This window comes from Lissotriton helveticus, chromosome 9 (assembly GCF_964261635.1).
Source record: "Lissotriton helveticus chromosome 9, aLisHel1.1, whole genome shotgun sequence".
Lineage (NCBI taxonomy): Eukaryota > Metazoa > Chordata > Amphibia > Caudata > Salamandridae > Lissotriton > Lissotriton helveticus.
This window is the reverse complement of record NC_136070.1, coordinates 1,244,735,686-1,244,754,830: the sequence shown is the minus strand read 5'-3', so window position 1 is coordinate 1,244,754,830 and position 19,145 is coordinate 1,244,735,686. Positions and strand designations below refer to the sequence as shown.

At 44.5% G+C, this 19,145-nt stretch overlaps 1 protein-coding gene across 1 annotated transcript in view; it reads right to left on the bottom strand.

The window, feature by feature from the left end:
- Positions 1 to 19,145, bottom strand: part of LOC144783463 (fibrinogen-like protein 1) — a 107,875-nt gene that overhangs the window by 36,004 nt on the left and 52,726 nt on the right. The window contains exon 2 of the mRNA XM_078662434.1: positions 1,007 to 1,087. Within this exon, the coding sequence (XP_078518560.1) occupies positions 1,007 to 1,087 (81 nt within the window). The remainder of the gene's footprint in view (positions 1 to 1,006; positions 1,088 to 19,145) is intronic.

Below are 19,145 nucleotides of genomic sequence, written 5' to 3'. Positions count from 1 at the left end.
CGACAGGCGAGACCTAAAAATGTTGTGCTTACTCTTGCTGAAAAGTGAAAGGATGTAAGTAATAGGCCACTGCTCCATGGGAGGGAGCAAGACACAAGAAGGAGGGACAAAAACACAGATTACCCACATAGAAGCAAGCTTTTGGAAAGGACACACAAAGAAACAAATGAAAAGCAATGGGCAGGCTGTAAGCCCACCGAGCAGATAAAGCATGTCTCAAAGACAGCGCATGCGCTGCCTAGGCGAGACCTAAAAATGGCTCCCCAGAGTTCAAAACTAGAGGTGAGTGAAACTCCACATTTCATTAGGTTAATCAAGTTTTCAGTTTACCAACTTCACCAACCTTGCACACAGATATTTTAAATGCAAAAAAACATTCTTGTGCGAGACGTTTCTGCAAACCTTTTGTGTGGCAGAATTTGCTTACTAAAAACAACATTCAGCAAAAATGTTCTTTGTTTTTCTTAAATTCTACCATATCTAAAAAGTAAGGAAGTATTGCAAAGTTTGTAAAAAAAAATCCTGGACAGATTTGTGAAACTTTCACAACTTCACACAAACACCAATTTAGAACACACACAGCATACTATACTACTAGTGCTGGCAAGCACTCCATTATTCCACCTAGGGGTAGTAAGTGCTAGTTAAATATTAAAGAATAATACAACTTGGCCTTTTACTTAGAACATCATGGGTCGGTAATTGTGCCACCACATCTTGTAGATATAGTAATCCCACATGTGTAATTAAAAATGGGGAATAACTTGCTGAATTGTTATTTCCACATGGTTTTCCCCCTTTAAAAGTCCACGGATAGCATCACCTTCTAACTGGTGCTAATGGGAACAGATCACTTGTGCAGTAAAGTGATAGGACCTCATAGTAGAACATGTTAAATGTATCACCTCACTTTTAGCATCACATCTGCGCGATGCCCATCTATTGCTGCCGGTAAATACGCGTGACGGTGAGAGCTATGGGTGGTAGGGCTCGTCTGTAAGCTTACCTGGTGTTCCCACCGGCCGGACCCCCTTCAGTCCAAGCTGCAGCTCTTCTTTGGTCTCCAGTGTCTTGAAGCGTCTGCTCTCTGAAACAAAGACACCCGTGAATGAATGAATGAATGAATGAATGAAAAGTCTGCATACATAAAATCATCCACCAGCAATACTTGCTAGGTAGTGGAGAAATGTTAGATAACCACACAGTGAATAATCTAAGGGTGACGGGTGGTGCACAGCAAGTGTGAAACAGTTTAAAGTTGGGTTAGAAGATATTTTTGGGTGCACTCGTGGGCAGTGTCTCCGTCCGAAACACGAGTAGAAAATATCTAGAGTTGTGTACGCATGATCAATGCAAATACATCCCCACATGAGGCACACCGGGTAAAGAATAATTCATTAGTTGTTCATCCAAAATGTAGATTTTATTAGGACAACGTTCATCGTGAAAATAAAGTTGATATTATGTTCATATCAGTCCAATATTTTTGGTATACATGTCCAAGATAAGGAACAATCAAAATAGGCAACTCCAATGCATTTCGGGCGGGGCCCTTTCTCAAGGAGTGCTGTAAAGAAGACAGGAAAGGGTAAAGATCGGGATCTGAAAAACGCGATGAGAAAATGAAATAAATTAAGGTGTCGATCAATGGGTGTGTAAGTGCGATTTAAAAAAACTTGGGGGTGTGCGAAGGGTAGTGTCTAATGGTGAGCTAAAGGCGGTATGTGCACTTAAAACTAAGCGGGCATGAGTGGCGGGCTCTGGAATCAAGGGTGCAGGAAATGACTTACTTCTACTTCGATGTAACGCTGCGCGTTACTGACGAGTTCTGGAACATGCCGAGAACGCTATGGGGAGGTGGCCGGGGAACCGATGAAGAAAGCTGGAGGTGGGGAAATCGAAAACGGACTGTGGATAGAGGGGGCTAAGTGTTAACCATGGCGAAGCCATGTTGGAGTGGTGAAACGGGGATGAAATAGGCCGAGTGTTGGTCAAATCATGAAAAAAAGGGTCAAGTTAAAAAAGTGCAAAAGAGGCAGTAAGAGACAATGTAAAGTAGTCAATCAATTATAAGTAGCAACTATATTCAAATCGATCGTTGAGGCCGAAAGGCTTCTGTGTCTGTAGACGGAACATCCATTCCAATTCTCTTTTTAAGAGCAGTTTGTTGTTATCGGTTCCTTCTTTCTTGCTGACGATCTCGAGGATGATGAATTGCAGTTGGGCGATGGTATGGCGAGCTTCAAGAAAATGTGTCGCAATATTAGATTTCTCATTTTTGAGTCTGATGTTGGATTTGTGCTCATTCAAACGTGTCTTGATTTTTCTTTCTGTTTTGCCAACATATAGTTTGCCGCAAGGGCATTTCAAGGCATATATCATATTGGAGGAGTCGCATGTGGCATTAACTTGAAGTTTGATGGCGTTGCCTTTCATGGGATGACAGATGGTATTACCTTTTATGATACAGTTACAATGGCTACAATTGAGACAGGGCTGAGTGCCTTTGTAGTGTTTGGCAACGATGGTAGGATTAGACAATATTTCTTTAATATTCTTGCTTCTTGTGTGAGCAAACAAGGGGGGAGTTTTGAACATATCTCCAAAATCGGGTTCGATTTGAAGAATTGGCCAATGTTTGAGTATGATTACATCGAAGTAGAAGTAAGTCATTTCCTGCACCCTTGATTCCAGAGCCCGCCACTCACGCCCGCTTAGCTTTAAGTGCACATACCGCCTTTAGCTCACCATTAGACACTACCCTTCGCACACCACCAAGTTTTTTTAAATCGCACTTACACACCCATTGATCGACACCTTAATTTATTTCATTTTCTCATCGCGTTTTTCAGATCCCGATCTTTACCCTTTCCTGTCTTCTTTACAGCACTCCTTGAGAAAGGGCCCCGCCCGAAATGCATTGGAGTTGCCTATTTTGATTGTTCCTTATCTTGGACATGTATACCAAAAATATTGGACTGATATGAACATAATATCAACTTTATTTTCACGATGAACGTTGTCCTAATAAATTCTACATTTTGGATGACCAACTAATGAATTATTCTTTACCCGGTGTGCCTCATGTGGGGATGTATTTGCATTGATCATGCGTACACAACTCTAGATATTTTCTACTCGTGTTTCGGACGGAGACACTGCCCACGAGTGCACCCAAAAATATCTTCTAACCCAACTTTAAACTGTTTCACACTTACTGTGCACCACCCGTCACCCTTAGATTATTCACTGAATTCCGCCTTGGGTGGTTAGCACGCTTTACCATGCAATTTGAAGAAATCAGCCGAAGCACTGAAGCTCGAGCACACACCTTAGCGTATGACGATGAGGAACGTCAACGTATTTATTCATTGATTGAAGAAGACATCACCCCAGCCTCCACTACCCGCAACAAAGAGCAATGTATAAGACAATTATTATACCTATCTAAGCGACATATTAATCAGAAGCTCCATGCGTGCACCTTACTCAAATATCATCAGGCACTCAGAATCCCTCGCGGTTTAAGGATCGCTTTGAAACCCTCCCTGTGTAAAAATTCGAAAACATTTAAAGATAAATGGGATGGAATACTGAATAAATGTAGCCTCGACCTCATTCTTCTAATCGTTGAAGAACTCTCTGGTATTCTAAAAGAACTTGAACAGGAAATCAAAGAAATTGACAAAGAACTCAAAGAGATGCTGACACCAGAGGAACTTTCTAACACATTGGAGGACTTAAAAACCACACTCGACAAACACCAGAATGAAATAAATGAGCGAAAAATCAGGAAATTTCGCAGAGACACGCTTGACTACAAGCTGGATGAAGTCTACTCCTGGGCAGACATCTATGCCCAGCGACGACGCAATAGACCTAGCAATATGCAGACCGATACATCATCCTCCGGTAGCGACAGTTCAACCCGTCCATCTCGAAAAAACACAACTCCGAGACCAGCTCATGAACAAGCAAGCACGTCTACAACGACACAAAATCAAACCTCTGCGGTTCATTTTTTAGAGTGTGGCACGGAAACCGCCGAAGACTCAGGAGGGGCCAGAACAAAAGAAAAAGAATCAACCGCCCCAACCACACGGAGCAAAGTCACCACGAAGGATCCCAAACCAAAAAAGAACACTTAGCCATCAATATCTCGAGCACCACCATTACCCCACACCAGATGAACCTACTCGAGAAAGGCACATCTTTCATTCCGACAGCACATACCAATCTATTGGAACTTGAAGTGAGCACCTTCAAACTCGTAAGGAAACTCAGGTTACGTCACTTTTTTGAAAACATCTTGCCACCTACCACAGCGAATAAACCTGATGAACTCAAGGGCCTCAGACCGCCTAGCACATACCAGGCCCCAAGTAGCCACAAGTCAATCGACCTATTTGAAAAATTGGTCCGCAATGAAGTGTCCAAAATCAACTTCCATAGAAATTCCAGACATCAGAACCTTACTACGAAGGACCGAGACACCCTTAAATCCTTGGCCAACAATGAGGAAATTAGATGCGTAAAAGCCGACAAGGGCGGAGCATTGGTTATCCTAGATACCACCATGTACACACAACGACTTCAAGAACATATACGAGACACCACTCTGTATATGCAACTCGACAACAACCCGACTAGGGAGTTTCAGAATATCCTCAAAGACATCGTCATGAGAGCTTTTCAAAATGACACCATTCAAGAACGCACTAAAAACTTTTTATTGCTGGAGCATCCCAGGAGTCCCACTATTCACATGAGCCCTAAAATACACAAGGACCTCAAAAATCCACCTTTTCGGCCCATTGTTTCTACCAAAGGTTCAATTCATGAATCTCCAGGTAAACTGATAGACAGATATCTGCAACCCATTGTTACCAAAGCTGCCAGCTATATCAAGGACACAACCGAATTCTTGCTTAAATTGGCTAACATTCAAGTCGATGACAATAACCAATACATACTGTGCACAGCTGATGTTAACTCCCTATACACATCCATCCCCCACCAGGGAGGCATTGAAGCCATTGAGCAAGCTCTATTAAACAGTGACATTGACGTTTCCATGCAATCTTTCCTTATGGAACTAATGGTATACACTTTATATCATAGCTATTTTCAAGTCAACAGTGAATGGTTCCTCCAGCTTTCCGGAATGGCGATGGGAAATTGCGCTGCCCCCACATACGCCAACATCTATATGGAGAATTTTGAGAAAATACACATATATGGCAACACCAACTTCCATGAAAAAATAAAAATGTACGTCAGATACATCGACGATTTATTCATCGTCTGGACGGACTCCAAAGAATCTCTAGAACAATCTCTTCACCATCTCAATTCTAAGGACGAACGGATCAAATTGACATGGCAGATCAGTGACACTGAAATTACATTTCTGGATGTCAACATAAAAATCACCCAAAATGGCCTCACAACTGATCTTCATAGAAAAATTACCGATCGCAACAACACATTACATTATAATAGTTATCATCAAGAGTCGCTAAAAAGACACCTGCCGTTCTCCCAACTGTTACGTGTCAAACGCATAGTTTCAGATGAACACACCATGAAGACTCGCATGAATGAAATGCACAACCGATTCCTCGACAGAGGGTACCCAGCACAGATTCTAACTGAGGCACAAACCCGAGTGGCACAAATAACCAGACAAGAGGCTCTCACCAAGAAACCTATTAAAGAACAACAACGTATCGTTCTTGTTTCCAAATATTCTACAGCAAGTACAACTTACAAAAAGATCATACTCAAACATTGGCCAATTCTTCAAATCGAACCCGATTTTGGAGATATGTTCAAAACTCCCCCCTTGTTTGCTCACACAAGAAGCAAGAATATTAAAGAAATATTGTCTAATCCTACCATCGTTGCCAAACACTACAAAGGCACTCAGCCCTGTCTCAATTGTAGCCATTGTAACTGTATCATAAAAGGTAATACCATCTGTCATCCCATGAAAGGCAACGCCATCAAACTTCAAGTTAATGCCACATGCGACTCCTCCAATCTGATATATGCCTTGAAATGCCCTTGCGGCAAACTATATGTTGGCAAAACAGAAAGAAAAATCAAGACACGTTTGAATGAGCACAAATCCAACATCAGACTCAAAAATGAGAAATCTAATATTGCGACACATTTTCTTGAAGCTCGCCATACCATCGCCCAACTGCAATTCATCATCCTCGAGATCGTCAGCAAGAAAGAAGGAACCGATAACAACAAACTGCTCTTAAAAAGAGAATTGGAATGGATGTTCCGTCTACAGACACAGAAGCCTTTCGGCCTCAACGATCGATTTGAATATAGTTGCTACTTATAATTGATTGACTACTTTACATTGTCTCTTACTGCCTCTTTTGCACTTTTTTAACTTGACCCTTTTTTTCATGATTTGACCAACACTCGGCCTATTTCATCCCCGTTTCACCACTCCAACATGGCTTCGCCATGGTTAACACTTACCCCCTATATCCACAGTCTGTTTTCGATTTCCCCACCTCCAGCTTTCTTCACCGGTTCCCCGGCCACCTCCCCATAGCGTTCTCGGCATGTTCCAGAACTCGTCAGTAACGCGCAGCGTTACATCGAAGTAGAAGTAAGTCATTTCCTGCACCCTTGATTCCAGAGCCCGCCACTCACGCCCGCTTAGTTTTAAGTGCACATACCGCCTTTAGCTCACCATTAGACACTACCCTTCGCACACCCCCAAGTTTTTTTAAATCGCACTTACACACCCATTGATCGACACCTTAATTTATTTCATTTTCTCATCGCGTTTTTCAGATCCCGATCTTTACCCTTTCCTGTCTTCTTTACAGCACTCCTTGAGAAAGGGCCCCGCCCGAAATGCATTGGAGTTGCCTATTTTGATTGTTCCTTATCTTGGACATGTATACCAAAAATATTGGACTGATATGAACATAATATCAACTTTATTTTCACGATGAACGTTGTCCTAATAAATTCTACATTTTGGATGACCAACTAATGAATTATTCTTTACCCGGTGTGCCTCATGTGGGGATGTATTTGCATTGATCATGCGTACACAACTCTAGAGATAACCACACAGACCACACAGAGGTGCAGGACAGGGGAAATGCTCACAGACACCTGAACAAAGTCCATCACACAATCATACCTTCATTTCACAAATACGTTGAGGACATTTCATGGATTCTATGGATCATCAAATGACGTATGACTGACAAATAATATTGGCTCATTTAATTGGGTTCAACCTCATTCACTTTGATTACAAAGTCACAACTTAAGAAACGTCTCAAAGCACAACAGACCTATTTTGCAGCATTTCTCATTACTTGCTGCCGCATTTGGCCTGTCACAAGCATCTCTAGCTGCTGGTCCAAAAAAGTGGAGGGGTTCAATACCCGCCTATTGGGGCCACCAACCGTTCGGAGCCACATTATAGATTCTCGAGGTCCTGGGCAAAATATATTTCATGATGCTATGTTCAGTTAACCTAACAATTATTACTTGTTTGGAGCTAACTCAAGCCTTCATGATGCCAAATAATAATGAATTATACATTAAATTGATGGAAGGAAGCATTTGTGGCACCTATTTTTAAAAAAGGAAATAGGAATGACCCCACATGTTTCCGGCCAATTTCCTTAATAGGGGGGGCGGCGATTCTAGCACGTTTGGAGTCATGGGCTAATGCTTCCGGATTAATAGCCGGTACCCAATATGGTTTTAGAAAGGGGATGGACACAAATGAACAGTGTCTAGACCTGTCCCTGATTATGGGCAAGTACATGAAGGCCAGGGGGGGTCTCGATTCACCTGGCCTTCATGGACCTGTCCAGCGCATTTGACACTGCTTATAGGGGAAAGCTATGGACAATGATGTGGGAAACGGGCTTTGAAGAGCCCTTTATTACCCTATTACTCAGGCTACATGAATCTACCACTGCGGCTGTGCGCTTTGAACCAGGAGGTGAGAAGACCAGGCCCATTGCCTCCACGGAAGGGGTGCGCCGGATGCTTGGGCGTGTGATCTTGCTGGTTTCTTCACAAATAAGATCAAGGATATTCAGGCTACCTTCGTGGAGGGACCGGACGGAAGCAGCGCTGTGAGGGCAGTCCGCAGTCTTCCGCATACATCTGCGGCGGTGCTGTCCGATTTCCCTGCTGTTTCCAGCGATGTCTCCCGGACTCTGCTGGCCAATCTCAAATCCGGCTTGCCACTGGACCCCTGCCCTGCCAAATTTTTGGCCGGGATGGCGGCAGTGGTGAATCCACTGGTCAACTCCATCCTCAATGCCTCCCTGAGGGAGGGTAGGGTCCCCAGTTCTTGGAAAAGAGCAATGGTGATCCCCCTCCTAAAAAAAACGGGTCTTGACACCGAGGCTTTGGCGAACTACAGGCCAATCTCGCTTCTACCAGCGCTGGCGAAGATAACGGAAAAACATGCCCACGGTGTCTTGTCGAGCTTTTTGGAAGCTAATAATCTGCTCCATCCATCTCAATCGGATTTCCGTCCTAATTTTAGTACGGAATCGGCTCTGTTGGAGGTGACTGAGATCATCAGGGAGACCCTGGATGTCGGCGGTAGGGCCATGCTGGTCATGTTAGACCTTTCGGCGGCTTTCGACACTGTCCCCCACAAGGCGCTTTTAGCTAGGCTTTATGACATCGGCCTTAGGGGGACGGTGCTCAGGTGGTTTACTTCTTTTCTTGAAGGCCGCCGCCAGACGGTCTGGGTCTCCCAGAGTTCCGCCGAGATGTCGCCATTGGGAGTTGGGGTTCCACAGGGCTCTGTGTTGAGCCCCACGTTATTTAACATCTTTATGTCCCCTTTGGCGGCCTTGGTGGAGGCTTACGGGGCTCAGATCGTCTCTTATGCCGACGACACGCAACTCCTCTTCACATGCGGGAAAGACCAAGAGTTTGATGGAGAGAGAATCCGGGACTGTCTTGCATTGGTCTTCGACTGGTTCCAGCGGAACAGTCTGAGGGCCAATTCAGGCAAGTCTGAGATTTTATTTTTCGGTTGCGTTGCCGATCCGGAGTGGCAGCATTGGTGGCCGCCCGACATGAACCCTCCGGCACAGTCTTCCTTGGTGGCCAAAAATTTGGGCGGCAGGTTAGACAACCAGCTGTCGCTACGTAGTCATATTCTTGGCCTGGCCGGCACCTGCTACGGAATCCTGAAGATGCTCCGCAAATTTTTGCCCTTGCTGTCTGAGGAGCACAGGAGGATTACTGTGCAGGCTCTTGTCGGTTCAAGGCTAGACTATGCCAATGCTCTCTTTCTTGGCCTCCCTGATTACCTGGTCCAGCGCCTTCAGGGGGTGCAGAACTCTGCTGCCCGGGCGATTTTTGGCCTAGGCAGACGAGCTCGAGCTTCCGGGTTGCTTCAGACGTTGCACTGGCTCCCCATCAGGAAGCGGATCCAGTTTAAAACCCTGACCCTGATGCATAAAGCTTTGCATGGATCAGGGGCCGGATATCTGCAGCGGAGACTGACTTTCTATCATCCAGTCCGTTCTCTTCGCTCGGAATCCCTCTTTAAAGCTGTGGTCCCGCGGGTGAGGAAGGCTCGTGCTGGAGGGCGGTCTTTTAGTTGCAGAGCTCCCCAGCTTTGGAATCTGCTTCCACTCCCGCTCCGCAGCACTGCCAATTTACTCCAGTTTAGGAAGGGCCTGAAGACCTGGCTTTTTAATTCTTAGTCTGTTTTATTGTCTACTGTTTTTATTATTTTTCTCTGTTGTCTTCCGTTTTTAGCTGTGTTGTGTTATTTTGAGCTGCTGGTGGAAAGCGTCGGGACACTCTTACCGAGTAGCGTACGCTATATAAAAACTACATAACATAACATAACATAACATATCCTGGCCCCCATCCTATTTCTTGTATATACTAATGGTCTAGAGCAGTGGTTCCCAAACGTTTGACTCCTGAGGAGCCCCACTGAATCACTACTGGAAGTCGAGACCCCCAAGCAATTTGTACAATTTAAATTTCTTTTTAAAAACGCCTTTTGAAGCAGAGGTAATTTCAAGAGGGAGACAGCCTGAATTGGGTCTATTGGCATGGACATGTATGCATACAGCAGTGTATTATTTAGTGTACCCAAGGGCTTGTGGAAAGTGAGCAATCAGACAGCAGCATGAAAATCCTTCTGCTGATCCTGGCTGCATCTATTTTTACCTGCCTGCCAAGTAACAGTAACCTATACACATGTGCCTTTCAACGCTTTATTGCTTTTATTGTATTGCCTGTATTTTCATTGTTGTGTCTGTGACTGCTGTTGTCTGTCTTCCCACGTTGCCTGTACGTGGTCCGTGCCCCTTTTTCTTCCCTCTGTTCCCCTCGCTGTCCCTGTGCTCTCTCTGCCCGGTCTTTCCTGCTGTACCCCTTGCTGCCCCGTGTCTCTGCCCGGTTTTCCCCTCTGTTCCCCTCGCTGCCCCCGTGCCTCTCTGCCCGTTCTGCCTTCTGTTCTTAGCTGCCCCTATATTTCTGTATTCTGTATTTTGCCTCTGTGCCATTCGTTTTTTGTGCCCATTTGCCCTCTATACCACTCGTTTTTCCCTCGTTTTTTATGCCTTTCTGCCCTCTGTTCCACTCATTTTGTGCCCTTCTGCCCTCTGTTCCACTCGGTTTTTATGCCTTTCTCCCCTCTGTTCCTCTCATTTTTTGTGCCTTTCTGCCCTCTGTTCCACTCGTTTCCCCCCCGTTTTTTGTGCCTTTCTGCCCTCTGTTCCACTCTTTTTTCCCTCGTTTTTTGAGCCTTTCTGCCCTCTGTGCCACTCGTTTTTCCCTCGTTTTTTGTGCCTTTCTGCCCTCTGTTCCACTCGTTTTTCCCTAGTTTTTGTGCCCTTCTGCTCTCTGTTCCACTCATTTTTTGTGCCTTTCTGCCCTCTGTTCCACTCGTTTTTCCATCGGTTGTTGTGCCCTTCTGCCTTCTGTGCCACTCGCTTTTTCCTGGTTTTTGTGCCCCTTTTGCCTTCTGTTCTGCTCGTTTCCCCAGCAGATGTGCCCCCTGCGGCCCCGCCCCCCTGACTGCCCACTGCCCATTCGCTGCCCCCGCCTCCAGATTGTATTGTTGTGGTCTCGCCACCCCTGTGCCAACATTCACAGCTCTTGTGTGCTGTGAGGACGCATGGGCGTTTCATTTTTCACTACGACGACAGGCACTCGAGTCCTGCGGTCTAGAGTCATTCTTGACTAAACAGCAACTGGATTTTCCAAGATTAGGAGGTAGACTGGTCCCTCTGTTGGCCTATGCCGATGATACAGTATTAATGACCCTGACAGCCAATAGTTTACAAAAGGACCTGACCGCCTTCACTGATTTTATTTTAGGACTGGACCTCAAAGTAAATTTTGGTAAATCATTTATTATGGTTTGTTGTCCGGAAAAAACTAAGACTAGGAAGTTCAGTGAGAATGTAAAAAATCATTGAGAAGGTGCCCAATTTTAACTATTTAGGTAATGTTTTTACCAACAAATTGGGCCCAACAGACCGGTAGAATAACAGAGGGGCTGTTTCTTTTTGCCTGTAAATTGGGACATAAACCGGTCCCAGAAATTATAATTTTATATAAATCCAAATGTTTATCTGTAGCTACTTTTGGGGCCGGAGTATGGGGTTATCATAAGAGTTATCAGATTCAGGTTTTAGACACTTTAAGAAAAAAAAAAGGCTTTTAATGATTCTGAGTAGTACTTCAACCTCATTTTGTCACTCAGAGGTGGGCCTGGAATACGTGTAAGATAGGATAAACATTGCACCCCTTATCCTATGGGTGAAAATCTGGTCTTCAGAGACTTTGATATTCACTAGGAGTATCCTTAAAGATTGTATGAACCTGGATAATGCAAAGTCACTCCCTTGGCTGCATTATGTTAGGGATACTTTTTTATAAGATTGGCCTAGAGGAATGCTATAATAACCCAGATACTATTGAGTCTAATATGGAAATGATTATAAAAAATGCATACCGCACTGAATTAAGGATGTCTGATCAGGGCAGGGGAACGTTAGATGATGGGGCATTAGGTCCCAGCAATTTTATCTGTCTTTTACTTTGCATGTACAATCGCCTTTTCTGTTGACCATATTTCGACTGGGAACACTGCATTTTTAGTGGCCTATCCCAAACAGGCTGGCTGGTATGAGAGACTAGCCCCCTGTCAATGTAATAATCTCGCCAAACAGAGTACAATGCATTTTATGTTGTTCTGTTCCCTGTACAAACACCCTAGAGCACGTTTTATTAAACCTATATTGAACGTTATTAGGCCCTCAAGAGAGGGCTATGCCTATTTAAGGGCACTATCTACGGATGTAATTTCTACTGCAGTACTTAGTTTTATTAGAACTGCATTTATAATCAGGAAACGTTACGAAGAGCCAAAAGGAATCTTATTTTATTCCTTTTACTAAGAATTTTCTATTTAGTCAATTGTACAAACTCAAGTGGGAATAGCTATGATGATTTTAAAATGGATTAATTTTGCTGGTTTATTAAGATCTATGGAAGGGAATATGTGCGAATTTTGTAATTGTTTTTAGATGTTTTATTTTGTAAACTTTTATGTTTCTAATGAATCGAATAAAGTTATGTCAACGAACGATTACAAAGTCACAACTTAAGAAACGTCTCAAAGCACAACAGACCTATTTTGCAGCATTTCTCATTGCTTGCTGCCGCGCTTGGCCTGTCACAAGCATCTCTAGCTGCTGGTCCAAAAATGTGGAGGGGTAGAATACCAGCCTATTGGGGCCACCAACCATATGAAGCCATATTCTAGATTTTTGAGGTCCTGGGCAAAATATATTTCATGACGCTATGTTAAGTTAACCTAAAAAAAAAAAAAGTGGGGGTGTGCGAAGGGTAGTGTCTAATGGTGAGCTAAAGGCGGTATGTGCACTTAAAGCTAAGCGGGCGTGAGTGGCGGGCTCTGGAATCAAGGGTGAAAAAAAGAAAAAAAAAAAAGAAAAACCACCTATTACTTATTTGGAGCTAACTCAAGCCTTCATGATGCCAAATAATAACGAATCATACATTAAACTTTAAGTAACCGTGTAAGAATTAAAAAACAATTCTAGACTCCTATCGCACTCTCAAGGGTGCACGTGAATCTCTTCTATCCGTTAGTCCTCATAAGCAAAGTTCCAAGGCAGGTAGTTGTTTCTCTTTTCTTGCATCTAAGGCCTGGAAGAGCTTGCTCAGGAACCACGAGTTGCCTCATCGCTAAATCATTTTAAGAAATAAAAGTCAAGGTGCATCTATTCTTCTGAAGCTCCCTTTATCTTCTGCACCTCCTACTCTCCTGTTTCATCTCTTCTAAACCACCTATGCTTTTCAGGGACAGTCTCCATTCTCACTGTGTTTATGGAACATCAGTGGACTTCAACAAAAAACCTAAAACGAAGACACTATGGCTTTCCTGTGCAAACATACAGTAATCGCCCTACAGGAAACTTGGGCGACAGAGGGCTGTCCCATAGAAGGATACATCAAGTTTTGGAAGCCAGCTCTCAGGGACAACCGATTTGACCATCCCAAAGGCGGTTTGTCCACATACATCACAAATAACCTAAAAGGTGCTCTCAACCAATTCCCCCTCAAAGAAGACTGGTTACTTGGGGTCAGAATCAATCCCTGCGGAAGGCAGCGCCCAATCGTTCTCATCAATGTGTACATTAATCCCAGCACCCGTACAAAAAAAGACCACCTGGTCCGACTGTGCGAAATCATGAACGACATCGCTACCGAACATCCCAACTCGGACCGCATCATAACGGGAGACTTTAACACAAACCTATTTCAGGGGATTGCAGCAGACACGGAAGGGCCGGACATGACTAATATCATCGAGGCCTTGACTCAATCCAAACCTCCGAAGCAACCCCCAAACATATTAGGTGAGCTCTCCGTGACGAGATTCTATAACGCAGGCTACCTGGTAGTGAATGGAAGGACAACAAGTGACTCACCTCCAAACTGGACCTGGTCGAATGGAAGAAAAAAATCTTATTTAGATTTCACTATCTGCAATTCAGAACTACTGTTTAAACTGAACTGTTTTTGCATCCACCCACAGTCCGAAAGTGACCATAGGCCCCAGGTCATCACTCTCACCACAAACCCGGAACTCCATAAAGCGGCTCCCATAACCTACAAGGGAATCCACACCGAAAACCTCAAGCGCCTGAAATGGAATGAAACCAATAGTCAGAGTGTTCTAAAAGCAAGCAAGGACTACATAACAGGCAGTCTTGAAAAAGAAGCCAACCCGATATGGAATTGGTCGCAGTTGTGCTTCCACCTGATCAACTCATATCCTGCGACTGCACAGAGCTCAAACTACTCGCCCCCAGTAGGGGCCGCAACCTCAGCCGCCATTAAACCACTAAAGAGAGCAAGGAACATCGCACTGAGGCTGATTTTAAAATTCCCGCGGAACAGCGCCTTCCTTGCCACATATCACCACGCCCAAAAAGCATTCAGGAGGGCAGTTTCCCAAGAGAAGCAGGCTCAGGAAAACCAATACTGGGTAAAATTGGTGTGGGAAAGCAAGCAAAAAAACACAAGGAAATTCTGGTCTCTTGTTAACCGCACCACCCTAAACCTAACAAACCATGGCTCTGCAAACATCCAGGAAGCAGAATGGGTAACATACTTAACAGATCACTTCCAGGCACAAGATAACCACGACAGCTCTAGACTACCTAGGGGATGCGGGGCCGCAGACGACGAATCACTGAATATCTCCTTGGATACAAACGGGGGACTTACCCTTGCATACGCCCTAACCGAGGAACAAGTTACCAAAGCAGTTACAAAAGGGAGACAAGATGGAGCACCAGGCCCGAATGGCCTGCCACAAAGGTTATTCAAATCGACACCCCTTTTTGGTCCACGGTGTTATTAAACCTTTTTAACTACACCCTGCGAACACTGACAATCCCGGACTCATGGCGGGGCGCAATAATTCATCTCATCCACAAATCTGGATCACGAGCCAAGCCCAACAACTACAGATTAATCGCCCTACTGGACATAGAGGCAAAACATTTTGCAGGACTCATTTTGGAGGATCTAAAGCAATGGGTAAAGGACCACGATCTGATTCCTCTAAACCAGACAGGGTTCGTTGCCAATTCAGGAACAATGACAAATTTACTAGCAGTTTCCATTATAATCGACAAAGCTTTATCAACAAGCAGGATGGTTTTCTGCTGCTTTGTCGATTTTAAAGCAGCGTTCGATAGAGTGCCCAGGGCGGCCCTCTGAAAAAAACTGACTCAGTGGGGCATTCCAAATAAAATACTGAACCCAATTATTCAACTCTACTCTGACACATGGGTTCGAGTGAAGCTAGGGTCCGGCTCGCATCTCTCGCGAAAAATCATGACCTCACGTGGTGTCAAGCAGGGATGCGTGCTGGCCCCTCTTCTCTTTAACCTATTCATAGCCGACCTGTCAAGCACTCTAGACAAGGTAAATAGCCATCCACCCAAAATAGGAGGTGCGGCACTATGTAACCTTTTATAGGCCGACGACTTGGCCTTGTTTAGCCTCACTAGAGTAGGGTTACAAAGGCTCCTTGCAGCTCTCTCGCAATACACGTCTGACAACCAGCTAGAAATTAACATGGAGAAAACCCTGATAGTTCCATTTGGCAAGAAACATTACAGTGGCGGTGGTTGGTCAATTAACAAAACAAACCTTTCGATTGGCCAATCATACAAATACTTAGGGGTCCATCTGGACGCAAGGGGCAGCTTCTTAAAGCAAAGCAGTGTGATTGCAGCCAAAACAACGGCCTTAGTGGTATCCTTAGTCAAGCTATCGAAGCAACTCTCAGGCCCAACCTTTGCCCCTTTACTAGAAGTCCTTAGAGCTAAAATTGGGCCAACACTATCTTACGGCATAGAGATTTTCAAAGGCAAAATGAACACTGCTCTCAACAAACATACAACTACAATCTACAGAAAAGTACTTCATCTACCGAGCATTGCTTCCCCGGCACAGATTAGATTAGAGCTGGGATTAACCAACTATGAAGCCTCTAACGTTGGCAATTACCTTAAGCTATGTCATAAATTAAGACAGGCTGAACCAGGCACACTAGAATTTCTAACATGGAAAGAAATCAACGAGTCTAATCCAGGGGGAACATTCGGGCGCCTTCTGAACGATTATATCCATCAAATGTCAGCTGCCGACCTTTGGGCTCTTAACCCCAGTCAGACTGTTTTTAAAAACATAATCAAAAAATGTGTAAGACTGAAATCACTGGCTTCAGACAAAGCCCTTGTCACGAAACGCAGTCATTCCTGGGCGGTAGTTAACTCCTACAAACGATTGACCCCTGCCGCCTACCTGGCCACGACATTTTCGCTTCATCTAAAACGCGGTCTGATTGCCCTAAGACTGGGAGATTGGCGCTTTCTCCAAAATCTACCCAACTGGCGTCGTAAGAAGGAAGACACAGCATGCAGAGGATGCAGGTCAGCAACAGAAACAATCTTGCATGTGCTCTGCATCTGCCCCTCATTTAATTTCCAGCGCAGAAGCCTGCTCAAACCAGAATGGAACAGGCTGGGTATTCGGACCTGCAGGCATGCCGTTATCGCTGCTCTGTCCCCAGATAATATTGTTTTAAACATAAACGTGTCAAAATTCATTCAACACGCTTATCGCAATCTGGATAAAATGGACATTGCTGAGGCCACATAGCTGATTGACAAGATTGAACATGTACTTTAATAGAACCTGTGATAATGGGGAGAGTTAATTTACAAATCGAAAGGTTTTAATTAGCACGCGTATGGCCATATTTTATTCTTTTATCATCTTTTATTCATAAAATCGTACACAATGTGTTTTGTGCAATCTTTTAAAGATATGTTTTTTTATATCTAAATAAAGAATTACTACTACCACCTATGCTTTTCTTGGCCATTGCTCACCAGAGAGCTCCTTTGTGCAAGTACAGGCTCCAAAGAACTCCTCTGTGCTAGTACAGGTTCCACATAGGTCCTTTGTACAAGTACAGGCTCCAGGGAGATACTTTGTGCAAAAACAGGCTCCTGAGAGCTCCTCTGTGCAAGTACCAGTTCCTGAGAGCTCCTTCGTGCAAGTACAAATTCAAGAGAGCTCCTTTGAGCAAGTAAAGGCTCCAGAGACATCCTTTGTGCAAGTAAAGGTTCCAAAGACCTCCCTTGTGCAAGCACAGGGCCCAGAGAGCTCATTTGTGCAAGTACAGGTTTCAGAGAGTTCCTTAGTGCAAGTACAGGTTCCAAAGAGTTCCTCAGTACAAGTTCAGGTTCCAAAGAGTTCCTCTGTGCAAATACAGGCTCCAGACAGCACCTCTGTGCAAGTACATGTTCCAGAGAGCTCCTTGGTGCAAGTACAGGTTCCAGCAAGCTCCTTTGTGCAAGTACAGGTTCTAGAGACCTCTTTTGTGCAATTAAAGGCTTCAGAGAGCCCATTTGTACAAGTACAGGTTCCAGAGATCTCCTTTGTGCAAAAAACAGGTTCAAGAGAGCTCCTTTGTGTAAATACAGGTTCCAAAGACCTCCCTTGTGCAAGCACAGGGCCCAGAGAGCTCATTTGTGCAAGTACAGGTTTCAGAGAGTTCCTTAGTGCAAGTACAGGTTCCAAAGAGTTCCTCAGTACAAGTTCAGGTTCCAAAGAGTTCCTCTGTGCAAATACAGGCTCCAGACAGCACCTCTGTGCAAGTACATGTTCCAGAGAGCTCCTTGGTGCAAGTACAGGTTCCAGCAAGCTCCTTTGTGCAAGTACAGGTTCTAGAGACCTCTTTTGTGCAATTAAAGGCTTCAGAGAGCTCCTTTGTACAAGTACAGGTTCCAGAGATCTCCTTTGTGCAAAAAACAGGTTCACGAGAGCTCCTTTGTGTAAGTACAGGTTCCAGAGAGCTCCTCTGTGCAAGTACAGGCTCCAAAGAGCTTCTCTTTGCATGTACCAGTTCCAGATAGCTCCTTTCTGCAGGCACTGACTCCAGAGAGCTCCTTTGTGCAAGTATAGGTTGCAGAGAACTCCTTTGTGCAAGTACAGGTTCCAGATAGGTCCTTTGTGCAAGTACAGGTTCCAGGGAGCTCCTTTGTGCAAACACAGGTTCCAGAGAGTTCCATTGTGCTAGTACGTGTCCCAGAGAGGTGCTTTTTGCAAGTACAAGTTCCAGGGAGGTCCTTTGTCTAAGTACAGGTTCCTGTGAACTCTTTTGTGAAAGTACATGTTCCAGAGAGGTCCTTTGTGCAATTACAGGTCCCAGAGAGGTTCTATATGCAAGTACATGTTACAAAGAGATATTTTGTGCAAGTACAGGTTCCAGAGAGCGCCGTAGTGCAAGTACAGGTTCAAAAGACCTCCTTTGTGCAAGTACAGGCGCTAGAGAGCTCCATTGTGCAAGTACAAGTTACAGAGAGCTCCTTTGTGCAAGTACAGGTTCCAAAGACCTCCTTTGTGCAAGTACAGGTTCCAAAGACGTCCTTTGTGCAAGTACAGGTTCCAGAGAGCTCCTTTGTGCAAGTACAGGTTACAGAGAGCTCCTTTGTGTAAGTACAGGTTCCATGGAGCTACTTTATGCAAGTACAGGTTCCAAAGAGCTCCTTTGTGCAAGTACAGGTTCCAAAGACCTCCTTTGTGCAAGTACAGGTTCCAGAGAGCTCCTTTGTGCAAGTACAGGTTACAGAGAGCTCCTTTGTGTAAGTACAGGTTCCATGGAGCTACTTTATGCAAGTACAGGTTCCAAAGACCTCCTTTGTGCAAGTACAGGTTCCAAAGACCTCCTTTGTGCAAGTACAGGTTCCAGAGAGCTCCTTTGTGCAAGTACAGGTTACAGAGAGCTCCTTTGTGCAAGTACAGGTTCCATGGAGCTACTTTATGCAAGTACAGGTTCCAAAGAGCTCCTTTGTGCAAGCACCTGTTCCAGAAAGGTCCTCTGCACAAGTACAGGTTCCAAAGAGCTCCTGTTTGCAAACCAGGTTCCGTGCCTAAAGACACCTGGACACCAGGTCAAAAAACACCAGTGACTTTAATAATGAAGTCAGTAAAGAAGTGAAAGAACTGAGCACACCCAAAGCACTGAAAAAACGCAGACT